Genomic DNA, 18,381 nt, shown 5'->3' on the forward strand with positions numbered 1-18,381 from the left:
TAAACCCAGATTTTTAGAAGAACGAAATACATTTAATTGGGTTCCTTGGACACATTCAACGAACATTATTATGTGTGTATATATATGTGTGTATATAATATGTATATATGTATGTATACATGCATATTCACATATATGTATTTTTATTTTATTAGAATTTTCCAGATTCATTGGGTTTTGAATGCCATAGCAGAAAAGCAAATGTGTCATGCTTGGCATAGTGTTTCTAACGTATGAGTTAGAATCACTGCATAAAGATTATTTTCTACACATTCTTCACCACACCAAGTCCTTATCACCAATCTCAAACCATGGCATCTTAAGCATTAGAAAGAGAAATCGAATGCTTAATGAAAAATAAATCTAATAATTTTGATCCAGTTTACAGTCGGTATTCTCAGAGGACTGTAAAAACCCGTTGAGTTAAGCAGCCATTAAATTAAACCTTGGAAAATAATGCTTGTTAAATTGTTATTGATTCTACTGTGTGACTGTGACCCTTAAGTTACTTCAGCAACTGCTCTTAAGAACAAGAGTTGGTTGTTCCAGTAAATGAATCAGTTTCTCTGAAGGGCTGTGGCCTTAAATTCGATAATAGCTATAACAGAAACTGATAAAAAGCAACACTTTTAAATAACACCGGGTTGGCTCCTGTTGACTGTGTAGCACTGTTTCTCTCATTTGTTTCCGAGGCCTGCACAGAGACCTTTGTCTCCTGGCTGTTGCTGTTTACATGCGTTTTTGGTAAAGCTAGAATGAAAATATTTAGAAGAAATAGAGTAAAAAGAGACTTTGAATGTAATATCCCTCTTCTATCCTCAACTTTGTCTTTATACTAATACAGTCCAAGGAGCTTAAATATCTGAATTCAATAACCTAGGCTTCTCAGAAATTATAAACCTCATTGTGTAGGAGACCATTTTTGCTTGCAGAAATGTCTCATTTAGGTTGTTAATAAAATTTTGCCGAGGATATTATCTACTAAGTTACTAAATATGCATTATAAAAGACTTTATTTTAAAAGTCACTTAGAACCGTGGTTCTCAACCTGTGGGTCGCCACCCATTGGGGGTCAAACAACTTTTTCTCAGGGGTCTCCTAAGACCACCTGAAAACACAGATATTTACATTAAGATCTATAATGGTGACAAAATTACAGTTATGAAGTAGCAACAAAATAATGTTACGGTCAGGAGGTCACCACAACCTGAGGGACTGTATTAAAGGGTCACATCCTGAGGAAGGTTGAGAACCACTGTCCTAGAACTTAAGGCCAGAGGAATCACTTTTCTGAAGAAATATTTGGTGCCTTAGTCCTCACTGCTAGGGCTCTTATCTATGTGTCTTCATTTCCGTGCCTCCCTGTCAGAGATTCTGAGCCAGTCTCTCACCAGGGTCTCAGGTGTCCTGAGTCTGTGTCTCCATACATGTTTCCAGAGTAGATATACCCGATGTTAGGGAGAAAGTGAGGTAGCAATTTTTAAAGGGCAAGAAAAGTGTGGCTCTAGAAACACCAAAACCCATTTCCTTCATGTTAAAGAAAAATTGGGTTTGGAGCAGTAAATTTTATCCTCCTCTGGTGGCTGTTGCATGCCACAGAAAGTAAAAGGCCTTGTTTTCAGCTCCCTGGTTACATCTCAAAGGCCACTGTGGCGTCTCCTATTTTCGTTTAAGCAGAGTTTATGGATATGTGAAAGTGCGTAGGGAGATGGCAGAGTGGGAAAAGGCCTGGCCTCACTAGCCTGATGACATGAAGTGGATCCCTAGAACCCAGATAAAAAGCTAAATGCGGGGATGTGCATCTAATTCCCAACACCCCAACAGCCGGATGAGAGGTGAGGACATCAGAAGCAGCTTGAGACGCTTGGATGAGTGGGTCCAGGGTATGCTGCACCTTGGGCTTAGGATCCTGCACCTCAGCAAAGGGGAGACAAAGAACTGACTCCTTCCAAATGCCATGTGACCTTGACATGTCATCACTGAGTGCACAGCTGCTCGACTCCACTCATTCTCTCTCTCACACACAGTTAATGAATTAATTAATATGCCTTAAAGTGCTTCTTCTTAAGCTGGAAATTCTATCAACCATAGTGTTTGTCCATCCCACGAGTTAACAATGTCTCTGTGGTGTCTCTATACTTTTTACTATTTACATTATTTTTCATACTACGTGAACACTGATTTATACCTTTCTTTGAGACCGATTATCTTAATGGAAGCTACTTAATATGCACATCCGGTTTGAATTTCCAGACTGTTATTTGTAGGTTTTCCCCCTTTGTGGTTCTCAACTTCTTTGCTGCAATCATAGAACTAACTGAACAGACTGTAGGCTGTTTTCACTTGATCTGAGGAGTTTACTCATAACATTTCAACTTAATTGCATACTATAATATACCTCTGAGTAACTCTCATACCTTCCCTTCGGATGTCACAACTCTCTCACAGGTTCAGTAGTCTGAGTTTCTGTCATTAAAGCCTTTATTAGCCTAGAGACATAGTCATCGCTCAGACAGCCTACGCAGGCAGGATTAAAAACTTCAAAACAGGCTAGGGACTGTTCTAGTGTAAGGGCCTGGGCTCAATCTACAGAATACAAGGTGGGGGGAAGCCATCTCAGTGGTATGTGCTTGCATCCCATCTCTGGGTAGAGAGACAGCAGATTCCGTGAGTTCCCTCCTTAGCCAACTCAGATAACTTTGCAAACCTGGAACTTTGAGAGTCTCTGTCTTAAAGTGTGTGGTGCCTCTGGTATGTGTATACACACACACACAAACATACACACACACCCCACACACACACATAGCATGGAATCATCTAAAGGGTCATGTGTGCTCCGCTGTTTTCACAGTCATTATCTAGTCTGAGTGGCCCTGAATATATAATCATGCTGCACGTGTTGCCCTGTTCACCCTCCTCCTTAGAACATTGCTCTACCGACCATGCCCACGTTTTTGACCCATTGCAAGTGTGGACTTCTCTCCCCAGACCCCAGTAAAGTTTTTTTTTTTTTTTTTTTTTTTTTTTTTTTTCTCTCCAGAGAACATTTATCTTTGAAGCTACAGGACTAGAATTCAGTGCTAAAGTACAGTCTCGGGAAACCTTCTTTTTTTTTTTTTTTTTTTTTTTTTTTTTTTTTTTTCAATGCAGTTTATTCAGGAACATTGAACAATCCTCGGACCCCGGGGAAAGCCAGCCCACAGCTTAAATAGCCTCTGGGTAGCCAACCCAGGCGTGCCACGGGGGCAATGCAGATAGGTCCACATACATGGAAGCAAGCCAGATCCTCGGCCTTAGCCAAATGTGGAGTTGTTCGTGACAGAGAGCACTCACCATCGGGAAGGTGGAAGGCGGAAACCAGCTCCATCTTTAAGGCATAGCATTCCGTAGCTCTCTACAGTTCCCCCTTTTTGTTTTAGACGCATCAGGCAAGAGTAGAGGTCTGATCTCTGATATTAGAAATAAATTGGGACTTTGTACTGATGTTCATTTAGGTGTCATCCACCCAAAGAGCATCAGACCCGTCCGATACCTTTTTCTCAGAGGCGGGACCTGGGGCATCAACCCGCATGCAATCAGACATGCTCTTCTCTGGGTCCAAAGCGGCTGACTCTGAGTGCAGTGCTTAGCCTCGCATCCTGAGCGTATCATTTTAGCTTTTTATGGTATCCAACCATGCTTGGGGAGAATGTCCTGCTTCAATGGCTGTAAAGGCCTGAATGATAAAGTTTTAATTATTTACTCATGCAGCTGATCGGCATTGCCATTTCTGCTTCCTCAGAAGGACACTTTGACTCACAGACTAGCCCATTCTCACTTGTTCCTGCCAGCTGCTCAGATTCATACCATCCAGACTCTGGTTCTTACCACCCTATACTGGATTGATTCCTGACTTGTGATGCCTTTGTGCCAAATCCCAGCGATGCATTCCCTACACTAACCTCAAGTTCTTCAGGCTCTTGATCACCTATCACCTGCTTCCCCGTTTACCTATGTTTGCTTTGGGGAATTTCTTTTTATTGCCTACTTGGTCAAGGACTATGGTGAAAACCAACATCTCTTGAAATATCAGATGTCAAAGCTCTTGCCTGGCTCATGTTGAGGGGTGTGGTACATGCCTCAGGTTGAATTCCAATGTTGTAACTCCACTAGGTGTCTCCTCCCAGGGAACTCCTAGGATTGGACCAGATGTGTGCTTATCCATTTAAATAGCCCTTCTAAGGGTAATCTTATGTCTCTCTTTTCTCCTGTGTTCAGTCATCACGTTGTGCTGCATCTTCTATAGTTTTACTGTATTCTGTCTTATTGCTGTTACCTCTATACGTTCTTAGCTGCTGAAGTATTTGACTACTCTGCTTTTAAACTGTTTATCTCTGTAGCATCCCCACTGTCCTAAGAGTGCAAGTACCTGCTCATGAAAGCTGACTAATTTCCATTCAACTGAATTAAAAAGGTTGAGTGAAAGATGAGTGAATGAAAAAATATCTAATCGTGTGTTACTTTATAGTGGAAAATGTAAAAAAAATAGGTTACTTTTATTGCATGGCATGCTTCAGTATCTTACAAGGAAATTTGTTTGTTTGTTTGGTTTTTGTTTTATTTATTTTTTTTTTTTGAGACAGGGTTTCTCCGTGTGGCCTTGGCTGTCTTAGACTCACTTTGTAGACCAGGCTGGCCTCGAATTCAGAGATCCACCTGCCTTTGCTTCCCCAAGTGCTGGGATATACAGGCATGTGCCACCACACCTGGCTGTGAGTAAATTTCCAAAACCTACTCCTAACTGAAAATCAAGACTCATATATTTAAATACTGATAATTTTTTCCTCTAAAGACATTTATATAATATTAAATTTTAACTCTCCTTTAACTTTTGACCCATCAATCTTTATTTATGTACTGGGTAATTATTGTGGATAAGAGGATAACAGCAGTGACTGTCTATGAGTAGAGCTGCTATGCAGGAAATGGCTGTGGAAAAGATCTACAGTTATGTGTTGTTTTATGTAGTAATACGTAAACATGTTTGCAGAAGTAAATGATGTTTCCTAGTGAAGATTTGAATGAGGGTCAACTGGTTAGAAAAGACTGCATATTTTTGCTATCTTGCATCTCCCCCAGCTTTATTCGCAGGTGGCATTAGCCAAATTCTGCTTCTAAGAATGAAGCTGCAAGTCATTCATTTCCAGTTTATTTGTGAAAGATCATCATAATACTCAAAAGGCAAGGTCAAAACAGTTTGACCATTAATTCATAAATGAAAGCTTTTACTTTAGGCACACGAGGTGGCTCAGACCTGTCACCTTGGCATTGAGGAGGCCACAGAGGGAGGATTGCTGCAAGCTCAAGGCCAGATTCCTCTATAGTAGGATGCTGTCTCAAAACATAAAAGAAAAACAACAAAATTAAGCTTACATTAAAAGCCAAGATAACATTTTTTAAAATTTTATATCCTACTATTGTTTAAAATGTAGTTTTTAAACTCCCTTCAAACCAACCAAGGTCATTTTCTCAGGATAATGATGGCAGCCCTTCCCCCACAGACCCATTGGCCACACCTCTTTTTTGGCTTCTTTTCATTCTTAGCTGGGTTTCTCTGCATACTTTACCTGATGGACAGTTCCTTTCTGCTTGCTGCAAATGCTGTCCTTGGCAGTTGGGAGAACTTGCAACCTAAGAGTAATCTAGACACTGCAAGTCTCAGGTCCCGTGGGAGACATATGACTCACTTCACCCTTCTAGTTCCCCAAGGCCAGTCGCTGGGAACTGAGTCAGCTTCCGTGCCTTCCTGACCAGAATTCAAGAGGCAAGGTGAAATCACTATGGCTTGTTTATTTTTGTTTGCCATTTTTATCGAAACTGTATTAAGGACACAATTATGGGCAGACAATCCAGTACTTTTACCACACTCGCAAGCCTTGGTTTAAAATCTTAAGTTCCCATAGTTCCGGATTCAAATGATCCAGAGGACAGGTGGAGTGCAATTCTTCTTACTGCTTGGCATGACCAGTGTGTGCACCCTGAAGGGGAAAAAAATCACACAGATATGGCTATTTTCGTGTTTCAAAGCCTTCACAGAAAATGGCAAAATGAATGTTTAAAAATCCATTTTGTCAAAAAAGTGCACTATGTTTTGAGAAATACTTGTTTAAATTAGTTCAGAATTTCTGGGGGAAAAATATTATAAAGCGATTGCTGCTGGGTGTGGTGTCACAGTCCTTTAATTCTAGCACTCAGGGAGGCCAAGCTAGGTGGATTGCTGCTAATTTGAGGCCAGCCTGGTCTACAAAATGAGTCCAGAACAGCCAAGGCCACACAGAGAAATCCTGTCTCGAAAAATCAAAATGCTCTCCCACCAGAACAAAAACAAACAAACAAACAAACAAAAACCAAAACTGTGTGCTAGACGCTAACATCAGCTAAAATAGAAGTCCTAGGCATTGGAATTGTATTGTGAATTTGACACATATCTGACCTATAGATTATACCCATTAAGTGTATTTCTTGATTAAGTTGAAGATGATATTGACTTTATATACATAAACCTCTGTAATACACTGTGGCGTGGTATTTCTGTTTACTGTTTAATTACTGCACTAGTTATTTTTATCACTGTGACAAAACACCTGTCCAAAGTGAACTTAACACATAGAAGGTTTAATTTGGCTTAAAGAGGGACACAGTCCTTTACGACGTGGAAAGGTGTTTGTAAGGGCATGAAATCGGGCACATCGCATCTGCAGTAACGAAGCAGATGGGCATGAATACTGCACCCAGTTCTCTTTCTTTTAGTGTGAAATCACCGTCACAGGAATGCCCTGTTGTGGCTTTGATGATTCTACATGCAGTCAAACTAACAATCAGGATTTCTGATGACACTGACTGAGCCTCAGTTTTGTGCTTTATAAAGCTAGGAAGAATGGTAGATAGCAGAGGGACTAAGATAAGTCACAGAGCGACACCATAAATAGTGCGTGGCTTGCCCATTGCTGACAGACACCCTGCTCAGTCCCATACAGCTGATAAGCTGTCTTTACAATGAAGACATCCATGAACCGTAGAGCCTGGCAGATAAAGGGCGTCTTTCAGGAGCTTACCTTTTGACATAGTGTTCATGATTATGCCTTTATGCATTGATATACCATTTGGGGAAACAGTGTGTGTTCATATCAATCACATACCACGATTATTATGAATTTTTTAGAGTAATCAGAATGGAAGAGAAAAATCTTAATTCACAGAAGCTACCTAAATTTCCACCACTGAATTGCTTATCTTTAAGGAGTAGATTCTTCTAACAACCTCGGTGGACGTCGTAGTTGCTTCTCCATGTGGGCTGGCCTAATTGATTGAGCTGCATTCAAAAAGCAGAGTTTGGAGAGCCCTGTGACACTAACCCATAAATAGGTTTATATTCTTGATTTCTAAGAACTTTTTTTTATGATCGTACAATATCTTAAGCGTATGCCCAAACACCAGTGATCTACAAAATGTCTAGTGTGTAGTCTTCAAGCTAAAACTTGGCAGTACGTTTGATACATTGCCCCTCGTTCTGAAGAGGAATATATGTGTCTGTGGTGCCAACAGCAATCACATCTTAAGTTCCAATTAAAATGTGGCTTTTCAACTCCGAAGCTCCGTGTGACCATTTAGCCATCTGTTGGGTAACACAAGCCCACTAATTTGAACCTAGATAATTATAACTGTAGGAGCAGTGCGGGGTAAAGTTCAGCTGGAGTTCCAGTTGAGAATGACTGTTAATTATGAAGAGATAATTACTGAGAGCTTATCTCACACACAGGGGAAGAAATACCAAGTTTCTGGTGTAGGTGCATATTACACACACGCAACCACATGTGCATACACACGGATGTGTGCACATTTTAATCATTTCTTGAAATCTTCCTTCAAGATGCATATGCCGCATAACATGTCTACTAAAATCGCATTCACTGGGAGTGGGGAGTGGTGCTGTTCTTCATAAATTCTTCCTTGGATTCTTTGTGTTTTGTTCTTTTCTCATTTTATTACGTGAAAGTATTTGTGCTTAAGGCCAGTCTCAGTGACAAAGAAAAGAACCTTTTGCTCTTGCTGCTGAAACCTGACTAAAACCCTTAGCATACACTGAAGTTAGATCCCCAACAGAAGCATTAGAACTGGAATGAGTCCTCAGCTGTTAAACTTGGTGACAGAAGAGGGGGTTCAGGTGACCATTTGGTGACGCTTCATGCTGTAGAATATTGCTTGAAAAAGAAGCCAGTCATTTTCTCCTCACCTTCTTGATATGAATCACTGATCTAGGAAGCAAATAAAAGACAAATCATGAAGGAAAATCAAGCAATGGTTTTCACCTTTGCTACATTATCATCAGATCAAGTATCACTGAACTATGTACTGGACAAGAGGACATTCACTATTGACTCACCAGCATTACAAGCAAAGGGCTTTGTAGAATTACTACATCATGAAATGTCTTTTGCACCTTCATTCCAAGCATGAACCCGAGCCAACTCCATGATTCAAGTGAAGAAACTGATTGGCACTTCTGACTGTTCCAATATTAAAAACTTGTGACTCTACATTGTGGCAGAACTTAATCTTTAGAAATTAATAGAGAAGTGTAAGGGACGAATTTAAATCACCTGAAAATAAAGATGCTAGAGAAAATCTAATGTATCCCTTGATAAAAAACAAAATGAAGTTAGCTGTAATGATCTTTCTTCCAGCTTGTTTAAGCTCACTGTAATCCTAAAGTGAAAATAATTTTTTACTGTGTTACCAACAATTTGACACCATACATGTTTGAATCGCAGTGAAGCCATACAGGTAACAGACGTGTGGAAGTCATGTAATTTCCCCAAACTTCAGTATGGTTTTCTCTAATGAATAAGTAATGTAAATATTTTCTCAAAAAGTGTTTGGAAAGTTAGACAATGAATCTAAGCTTTTTGTATTAAACTGCCAATATCCTAAGCTCCAATTAACTATTATTGAGTGAGATTCATCTGAAAATTGTATTCACTAACATTGATTCTACTTAGAAACAAACATAGATTATATACTTGAAACTAAAGGATTAAAAAAAAAAATCTCACACTTCAGATACTTTGCCCTTCTGGCCAATGGGCTTGAATGAATTAGGGTTATAAAACCAATTTGTAAATGCCGATGTTTGTCTGATTGTTTTTGGATCAGCACATCAGTTTGCATAGAAGGGATTTTATACCCTTTTATCTCATTATCCATTAATTATTTAGAAGTGATAATTAGGCAATACAATGTAAAAGAAAGAATGGAGAACGGGAATCTAGGAAGCCTCGCTGTTTGTCCTGGGGCAAATTAATCTTCCCAGCTTTCGGTTTCTTCAGACTTCGGAGGGAAACAGACTGTGCCTGTGACTTCCCTGCAAAGTTGGTTTACAGCTGTCACTATGGTTGCACAAGAAACTGACAACAGCTCACTTTTCAAAATTCTGTCTTGCACCTGTGGGAAACAATGCATCCTGAGTCCCGTTCATCTCCCCACTCTCTAAAAGAGTATTTGACTGCTTTTATTTTGAGGACCTCCCCTGTCAGTGGGTAAGGGAAAGGGCCTAGGGGGAGAAGAGGGAGGTAGGGTGGGACTGGGAGGAGAAGGTGAGGAGGGCCACAGCTGAGATACAAAGTGAATAAACTGTGATCAAGAATAATAATTTAAAAGTAAAATATAAAAAATAAAGAACAAGAAATAAGACTATGAAATAATTGTAGCTAAAAATATATTTTTTTACTTTCTGTTCTTGTTCAGCAAACTTTCTGTCCAACAAACATTTACAATAAAAAATAAAACATTCTCAGCATATATTTAATAAGCTTGAATGTTTATTAGTGAAATTCAAGGAGCTTATTAGGTTTTATGACTTATTAGATATGATTTGGAATGTAGGTACACAACAAAGAGAAATATAAATGTGACAAAGAACAGAAATACGTATCCCTATGCCCTATGTGACTTGTTGATTGGATTATGAAAAAGAGGATTGCTTGTACGTAATTTAGGTTGTCAGTTCCATTCCTGGAACCAGATGAAAATCTAATAATACATATAGGCCTTTATGAACTTCTAACTCCCATTTGAATAATGCCATCTTTTGCTATTATACATAAAATGATATACATATATAATATACACAAAGTGATTTGTTTTCTTTTTATAATGGAATAGCAAATAAGAACTTATTTCCATTCCTACTGTAATTCTATCTCAAAGGAATTTCCATGGTAAAGAACACTGATGAGGTTTTCCTATGGTTTAAACTATAGTGACTTGCCAAGCAGTGGTGACTTTTTAATGGGGGACTGATTTTATGGCTTGATGTATATTTAACTCTGTACTACAGTTTGTTTCCATACTGGAAATAGACAGTAAAATGAAGCCATATAACTTCTGAGATGAACTTTTCTTCTGGGTTTGCCTCATTTGACCCTTATCTCTGTTCCTGAGGCAAAAGCTTAGTATAATTTTCCTCAGAATAGCTTCTAACAGGAGCTCTCTGTTTCAAGGACTCTGTCTCTTCTTTCTTTTGGAAAAGTTAACTTTCTGAATATTGTGGTGCTTTATAGTCAGATATCTAGCCATCATCCAGACAGCTCACAGGGCCGGAGGAGGAAGACTGAAGGCAGCCTTTCCTCTAGGCTATAGAAGCTGACCTGGAAGTGGAAATAGCAAGAAAGCAGTTGAGAAAACTCCAAAATTTTCTTTTTTAGCTCATAAAACATCAAAGTCAGGTCTATTTCGACACCACAGAAATTCTTTCTTCTACGTGTTAAACTGTGGACTGCATTTAGTGTTAGAGTATAACACTAAGACATAAGCTTTATGGTTCAGTTTCCTAAAGCACATTTTGCATGACAAGAGTCACTAAAATGAGAAATATACAATAAAGGCATGATCAGCTTTACTAATGAAGCGAAAGAGTCTTAATCATATTAGAGACTTCTAATAAATCACACCCATGCAAATCTAGCAAGGTCATTCAGTGGGTAAGGAACTTATGCAGAATCCCCAGTAACATACGTTCAAATCCCTGAATCTACTGTGGATGAGACAACTCGCTTCTGGAAGTTATCCCATGATTCCCACATTTCCTAGAATCCACACTCATTTGCTTAAACGTACACAATAGTATTTTTATTTAAAAATAAAGAGCCATATATGTGTCATGCCAAGGATTTGAAATCCCTGAGGTAGCATGCTAAAATACATGATGGCTTCCAGAATACCTGTATTTTGCGATTTCACAGTATTTTATTATTATTATCTCTGTGATTTAATTTTAACGTAGTTTAAAAAATCTATCATTTGCTTATCTTAATTAAAATGTGTTATATCATTAAGAATTCATCTTTCAGTTAGATGACTTTACATGTAATTATATGAAAAAGAAGAGTGGAAAACTTTTCAATGATTAGAGTAAATGATCTGGAGAGTTGCCCACACTTTATTGTTAATTAGCTTAGTTGGGAGATTAATTAATCTCTATGTGTAGCCTATATAGAAGATAGATTTACCACATGTGCTCATAAATTATTTTTATAAACTTATATTTACTAGTTAAAGGAAAACATGGGTTTAAACACACGGGCAAATAATCTCACATACAAAACAAAACTGAGAGTGTACAGAAACCGTTGTCCGGCTGACTGAGTTATCTTGTATTTAAACTAGAGTGATGAATGTTCCGAGTGCTTTGGCCATATGTATTATTCTCCAAATAGAACCTCAGTAAGCATTTGCACTACTCACCTTATGATAGTTTGGCATGTGAACATGGTAACAGGTAGCCATGATTGCATTGCTCTAGTGGGGAGCAGAGCAGGAGGTACCATGGAAACTCCTGGACTGGCCAGTCTGGTCCAGGATATCCTAACAACAGACCTTTCTCAATCAAGGCAGAAGGTGAGGACCAACATCTGAGGTGGTCTGTTACTTCCATGTTCATGGCGTGCATGTGTGCGCTCATATGCATGCACACACACACACACACACAGGCAAGTGCACACACACAAACTTTTTTGTCTTAAATAAGAGCAGATTCTTTACCATGGTGTGGTGTCTGACAGCTTTTTCATTTGCTTGTTTTGTGACAGCCCTGTCTTTTGTTTTTGTTCTGTTTTGTTGTGCATTGTCATGTTCATAAAAGATTTAAAAGGCATGTGTTATTTGCAAACTACAGCCAGTAGTCTTGCCATTGCCTGTTCATACTCCAAGCTAATGACCCTGAATAATTACTTATGACAACGGAGACACGGGCAGTGAATAATGGATCTGTGCAGCAGCTCTAGCTCTAACCTCTAACTAGCTTTCATTTTTCATCTTTAAAATTTCCATTTCCTCCACTGAAATAGATTCTCCTGCACATGTTGATGGTCTTCTGAGCTCTTCTGACATGCGGTCTGTTGGTGATACTGTTAATAATTTTTCATATTCTTTTTCTCTTCTTTTTTAGTCTCGACCTATTCCTTCCCACCTTACTTCAGCAGTTGCAGAGAGTATCTTGGCTTCAGCCTGTGAAAGTGAGAGCAGAAATGCTGCCAAGAGGATGCGCCTGGAGAAACCACAGGTACTGAGGAGTGTGGACGAGTGCAGACCTTCGAGTGGGTCTAACACACAGAGTTCTGTTCTTAAAAACTTGGATCTGAAAAGGCTCTGCTCTGGTGATCCATGAATATCATACAAACAAAAAAGTATGGTGAAAAGGGGGTAATAGCAAAACTGAATTCAACTTCTTGGTAGTATTAATTTAATGGCTAATTAAGAGATTCAGGCTGACTGGTTGTCATATTATCCAAATTTACCTTGTCATCTATGATCATGACTTCATTGTGTTCATTGGTAATGAAAATGAACCCTTCTTTAACTCTGTCTTGTCTGTATCTAATTCTAGACTGCCTGAGAGGCTTGCTACAGTACCAATGACAATAACTTATGCTGATGGTAATCAAAGATAATCTCTGAAGGATTAGGAAGTCAGAAGTGGGGTCCTTATCTAATAGAGATCCATGTCCTGGCTTTGCTCTTCTTGTCAATTAATTATCTATCCAAGAACCATATTCTCAAGGCTTAGCCTGAGTAGTTTAACATGGGTATTTTGGGTTCACTTGTGCTTGCCTTGGTGGCTTTTTTAGTTGTAAGCCTTTTCTTCCTTTCTACACAGTATACTTCTCTTCCCTCTCTGTCTCTCCATCTGAATTATCCGTAGCGAATGATCTAAATTACAATACGTTACATTATATGCTTTTGAAAATGGCTTGCTTTATCCGTAGCGAATGATCTAAATTACAATACGTTACATTATATGCTTTTGAAAATGGCTTGCTTTATTCTGATTAATTAAATGTTATAAACATACTTGTTGCAAATGAGATTAGTGCAGAGTATATTGTTCAACATTGTTTTTCTTATGAAAGCAAAATAGAATTTACTATTTCAGGATTGGAATACCTTTTAAATATTTCAGAATGTAATTATTTTGTGTATTTATTATTATTAAACATTGTTTACTTATAGTTCCGAGCATTGTAAAGGAAAAAGTATATATTTTTTAAAAAAATACGGTGTCAATGATAGATTAAAAACTATTTGAAAATGCCAATTTTTGATTTATTGATGGTGACATCAGTATATATTTACATGTCCATATCTTCAATTTGGACAACAATTTATCATCATTATAATGGTGAGGTTCATCGTAAGGTAGGATACACACTCTACACACCGCCATCCGGCATCGTGATTTGCCGGTTTTTTTCCTTTTTAGGATAAATGCTCCTTGTTTTGATTCTCATCTCTACCATAACCAATTAGACTGCTTTCAACAAGCTAGGCCAGGCCTGTGAGATTCAGTTTCTTCATTAGAAATAATCATTACTAACAACTCTAATTTCCCCGGTTGTACGAGAACCCTAAAAGGAGGTCTCATGTTACATACTAAGCATCTTTCTGGGAACAATTTAAGAAGCACCAAGGTCTTCCTGGAAGCCTCTCCTATCCAGCTCCTTTACCATTGCCTCAGCAGCGCTGGAACTAGAAATTAACATCAATGGTTGCATATCTGGCCTGGGAGTCTCTTGTCAAACTCAAATCTGCTTGAGAAAAGGTGCTAAAATATTAACATCCCAGAACTGAAAGCACTGACTGCCCTGCTTGATGCCTGGCCACGTGCACCACCTCCTGACTCAAGACTATACGTGCACAGTGTCAGTAATGTGCCTTTTTGATGAAATGTGACAGATTCATGTGGAGCTATTACCTACGATACCATAGCATCCATCATGGCAGGTGACAGATACACTGACATGCGTTCAAATAAATTAATTGTTTTTTGGCCTAAGCTGTAAAAGAAAAGAGAGAAATACCCAACTCATAAAGTTATTATGAGTGTTTGGTAAGTTTTTGTATATGAAAGAAGAGCGTATTTTGTATCTCATGTATGAAGTATGCACGCACCGCATGCCTGATTACAGGCATGAACAGTAGAAATCTCCCACACACTGCACTTGCTAACTACTGTTCACTCATACACCTGTCTGGATGCCAGAGTGCTGTCACTGTTGAAGGCCTGCAAATCAGGCTAGCAATTGTTTCTAAGAGCACCAACCAATTAAAGAAAAACTACCAGCAATATTCAGGAATGAGATTGGCTGCTATTGTTCCTCGGGCTGGGATGGAAGGGTATCAAAGGTCCCTTGACTCTTCCCATCAAACTGGCGTTTTATTTTCTCTGTTTGCTCAGACCCAGTGGTTACATCGTAAAAAGTTGGCTACTTTGGAGTGGGGATATGTCTAATGCAAATCCATGAAGGAACCTTCTTTCCAAGCCCTAAATGGGTCCAGAAGTCTCAAGAGGGATGTAATATGTAATAAACCAATGTTTTAAATTATACCCTGTGGGCTGAGATTATGGCTCAGACAGTAGTTACTTGCCTTATGAGCATTGGTACCTGGTTTCAGTTACTATAACCCACAAGCAAAGCAAAACAAAACAACAGCAGAAACGTTGGGATTGGTGGCATATGCTGGTAACTCTAAAGCTGGGGAGGCAGAGATAGGCAGATTGTTGCTACCCTCTGTCCAGACAGCCTAGCCTACATGGCGAGTTCCATACCAGTGACAGACTCTGCTGCAAAAGAAACATAAGTATATAGCAGTAAGGAACCAATCCCCAAGTTTGTCCTCTGATAACCCCTTCATATACTCACAACAACAGGAAATTAAATGAATAAATTGCATTTTATATATTTTTTTGAAAATCGGTTAGACAATTTACAAATACAACAAACCCTGCAAAACTGATAGTAATAATCTCATAAACATTTAAAAGAGGTCCAGAGAAGTGTGAGTACCAAAGCCAGGTTGACGCTGTGTGAAGAAAACACCTGCCTATTTAAACTCCCTGAAAACACATTGAAGTCATTCTGGGATCCCGTACCATCTTCGCATTGGTCATGTGCCCTAAAGACAGACCAAGGCCTGGTTATGCACCCTGAATGCTAGTTCAGCACACACAATGACTATTTCAAAGATTTTCTATACTATTTATTCTTACATCGAGGTCTCATTTGAGATACCACACAAAGATTCCTACCACATCGTTTTCCATCCACCTTGACATTGAGGCTGCCATTGTCATATTGAATTCAAACTTATTTCTCATTATTTGGGCTCTTCGCATTGAGATTATGCTTTCTGTTTTTAAGCATAATCAAACAAAACAATTCTCAGAATTGACCCGCGGTTTTATAGGTATTTTTTCGTCAACCCCTGATTTAAAGGCATAACATTTCAGAAGTGGAAAGGTTAAAATCCGTGTTTTTGCTAAGCCCCACCCTGACCCTTCACTGTTACTCACTGACCACATGGTGAGCTATAATTATGTCCTACATAGTTTATGAAGCTTGATGAGTTAATTGGATTTTATGGAGCCGTATGAGCTATGAACATGAAAGGTGTTACGACTGTGCTAAATTCTTTCTCTCAAATGTCCGCTTCACACAAATCTGGAGAAAGCTTATTATGCAGCACAGGCCTGAAACAAGCCAGTGGCAAGGACAGAGGCCAAGAGCTTCAGCAGCCATCAGGGTTCACAGAGCTGAAGTGAATCACTGTGTACCTCAGGATACATGAAGGGCTTCTGTTCCTGCGCATGAAAATCTGGAGTTTGTTTGTGATCTAAAACAAATTCTCCCTCAGTTTGGGTACACAAACAAACAAACAAACAAACAAATGCTATGCCAGACTTCACTTTTATATGATATGCTTCTTACAGGGAGGACTTACAGGGAGAGTTTTCCTGAATCTCTCATGCCTCTTTCTCCTTTCTTTTATAATTCTGAGTTTTTTGTTTCTTGTTTTGGTTGATTTGGGTCTTGTTTATTTGTTTGCTATTGTTGTTTTCCTTTTTTTTTTCCTGTGAAACAAAGCCTCTCTCTTTAGCCCAGGTGAGCCCTGATTGTTCAGTAATACACTGGGTTACAGTCAAGTATGAGCACATATACTATTAAATGTCAGTATTCTTTTTTCCATTTATCTAGTTCACAGTGCGTTTAATGAGACATGCTGGGGAAGAGAGGGGGTGGCACCAGTTCCTGGCTGGTTGTTTATTTCCTATTGATGTTTACTTTTTTTGTTTTTTGAGGAGTGTCACACACTATTCACATGCTTCATGAATGACTAAGATAAAGATTTGGGGGAATGATAGCTTTCTTAGTTTATAGCTTCCACTCTTCTAGTTGTGTTCTAGAGAAAAGTTCACTAAAATCAAATGGTTGGAAGCTTCCACCATTTTAGAAGCTTCTGTGCTTGAAGAATAAAACAGTGAATCCTGGGAGACAGCTCCTTGTGCTGTTACATGGAATATCAGTGCTTGAATGTGACAGAACACCCTTGATTCTATTAAAAAAGAAAAAAAAAAAACTGGGAATGTTTGGCCTGTTGGCTAGTTACTTTGATTTAATAAAAAGTGAGGGAACAAAATTATAAAATGCTAAACACTGAATTTTTACCAAGCTAAAAACAAGCCAAAAAAACAACAACAACCCGTTTACAATATTAATAATTAAAACAACAAAAAAATCAAACTACTGGCAGAAATCCTGCATGAATTTATTGACTCAAGATTTATAAATATCTAGAAATCCCATAGTTCCTTGCTCTTGTACTGTTTCATTTAACAGTGATACATTCACTGAAGTCTGGATTTCTTCATGCTTTTTCCTTTGCTCTTCTAGGATGCTAGTGTATGGACCTGTTATTAGAAGACAAGCCATTATAGTACAGACATTGGACTTGCTGTGTGCATGGGGGTAATCTTAACATTTTATTTTGTCTTGGATACATTTGAAAACTACCAGAAACGCTGACAAAAATTGCCTCCCCTCTCTGGCAGTGTGTATTCACACTGCACATATGAATGTCAAGGCGTATGTGTGGACATCGGAGGAAACCTTATCCTCTACCTCGTTTAAGATAATCTCTTTGTTGTCCCCCTTTGCACATATCAGGTCAGGTGTCCCATGAGATTTGGGAGATTTTCATTTTCTTGTCTCTGCCTCCCATCCTATTTTAGGAGCGATGAAAGTGCAGACAATGCTATCGGCTGTGGCTACGCATGGGTTCTGAGAATCAGGCCCCCATATTTCCAAAGAAACTATTTTACCCACTGGTTCCCTTGCCCCATGGAGAGGTTTTCCAGACAGGAAGCCTCTTTAACTTTTCCGTAGTTTTATCCTTTAGCTCAACAAGTTTAAATATACATTAAATTTAAAGCTACTAATTACAAACTGTCGTAAGAACTGAGCTATGACTGGAAGCTATTGTCTGAGTCTGCCAGAGCACATCTCCCTGTCACTGTTCATAGGCATCCTTAGTCTCATTATGCATCTAGCATTTTCCTTTCAGTATTTTGTAGAAAGCCCCATGTCTTCAAACCTTTTAGCATGTTTCAACATCACTCTTCTATCTATAAAGAAAACGTACTACGTAAGGAAAACAAACACCATTAACAGTAATCATAGAATGTTCTTCGTTTTGTATTTCATGATAATTTTTGGCTTTGTGTGGTACAGTATTGCTGCCAGGCAACAATGTCCTCATTAATATGAATATTAATAGCAGACACAAGAAAGGATACAGCATTATCCAAGACATCTTAGACCTATGGCTAAGAAAATTCTCATATTTTATAGAAATGGATAAGCTAATGTTTAGATCCATAGAATAAATTTCCTACTGTCACAAGCTTGCTTATAAAGATGTTCCTTTATAGGACAGTCATCTTGTATTTTATGATCACATTGACTGTCACAAATTTTAAGGTGTTTTTCAGTCATATAGCACTGATTTTGA

At 38.7% G+C, this 18,381-nt stretch overlaps 1 protein-coding gene across 5 annotated transcripts in view; it reads left to right on the forward strand.

Moving 5' to 3' along the window:
• Window positions 1-18,381, forward strand: part of Nol4 (nucleolar protein 4) — a 345,385-nt gene that overhangs the window by 266,639 nt on the left and 60,365 nt on the right. For all 5 annotated transcript variants that reach the window (XM_060377625.1, XM_060377621.1, XM_060377622.1 and 2 more), the window contains one exon: window positions 12,485-12,598. In XM_060377625.1, the coding sequence (XP_060233608.1) occupies window positions 12,485-12,598 (114 nt within the window). The remainder of the gene's footprint in view (window positions 1-12,484; window positions 12,599-18,381) is intronic.

This window comes from Meriones unguiculatus, chromosome 2 (genome assembly GCF_030254825.1).
Source record: "Meriones unguiculatus strain TT.TT164.6M chromosome 2, Bangor_MerUng_6.1, whole genome shotgun sequence".
NCBI lineage: Eukaryota > Metazoa > Chordata > Mammalia > Rodentia > Muridae > Meriones > Meriones unguiculatus.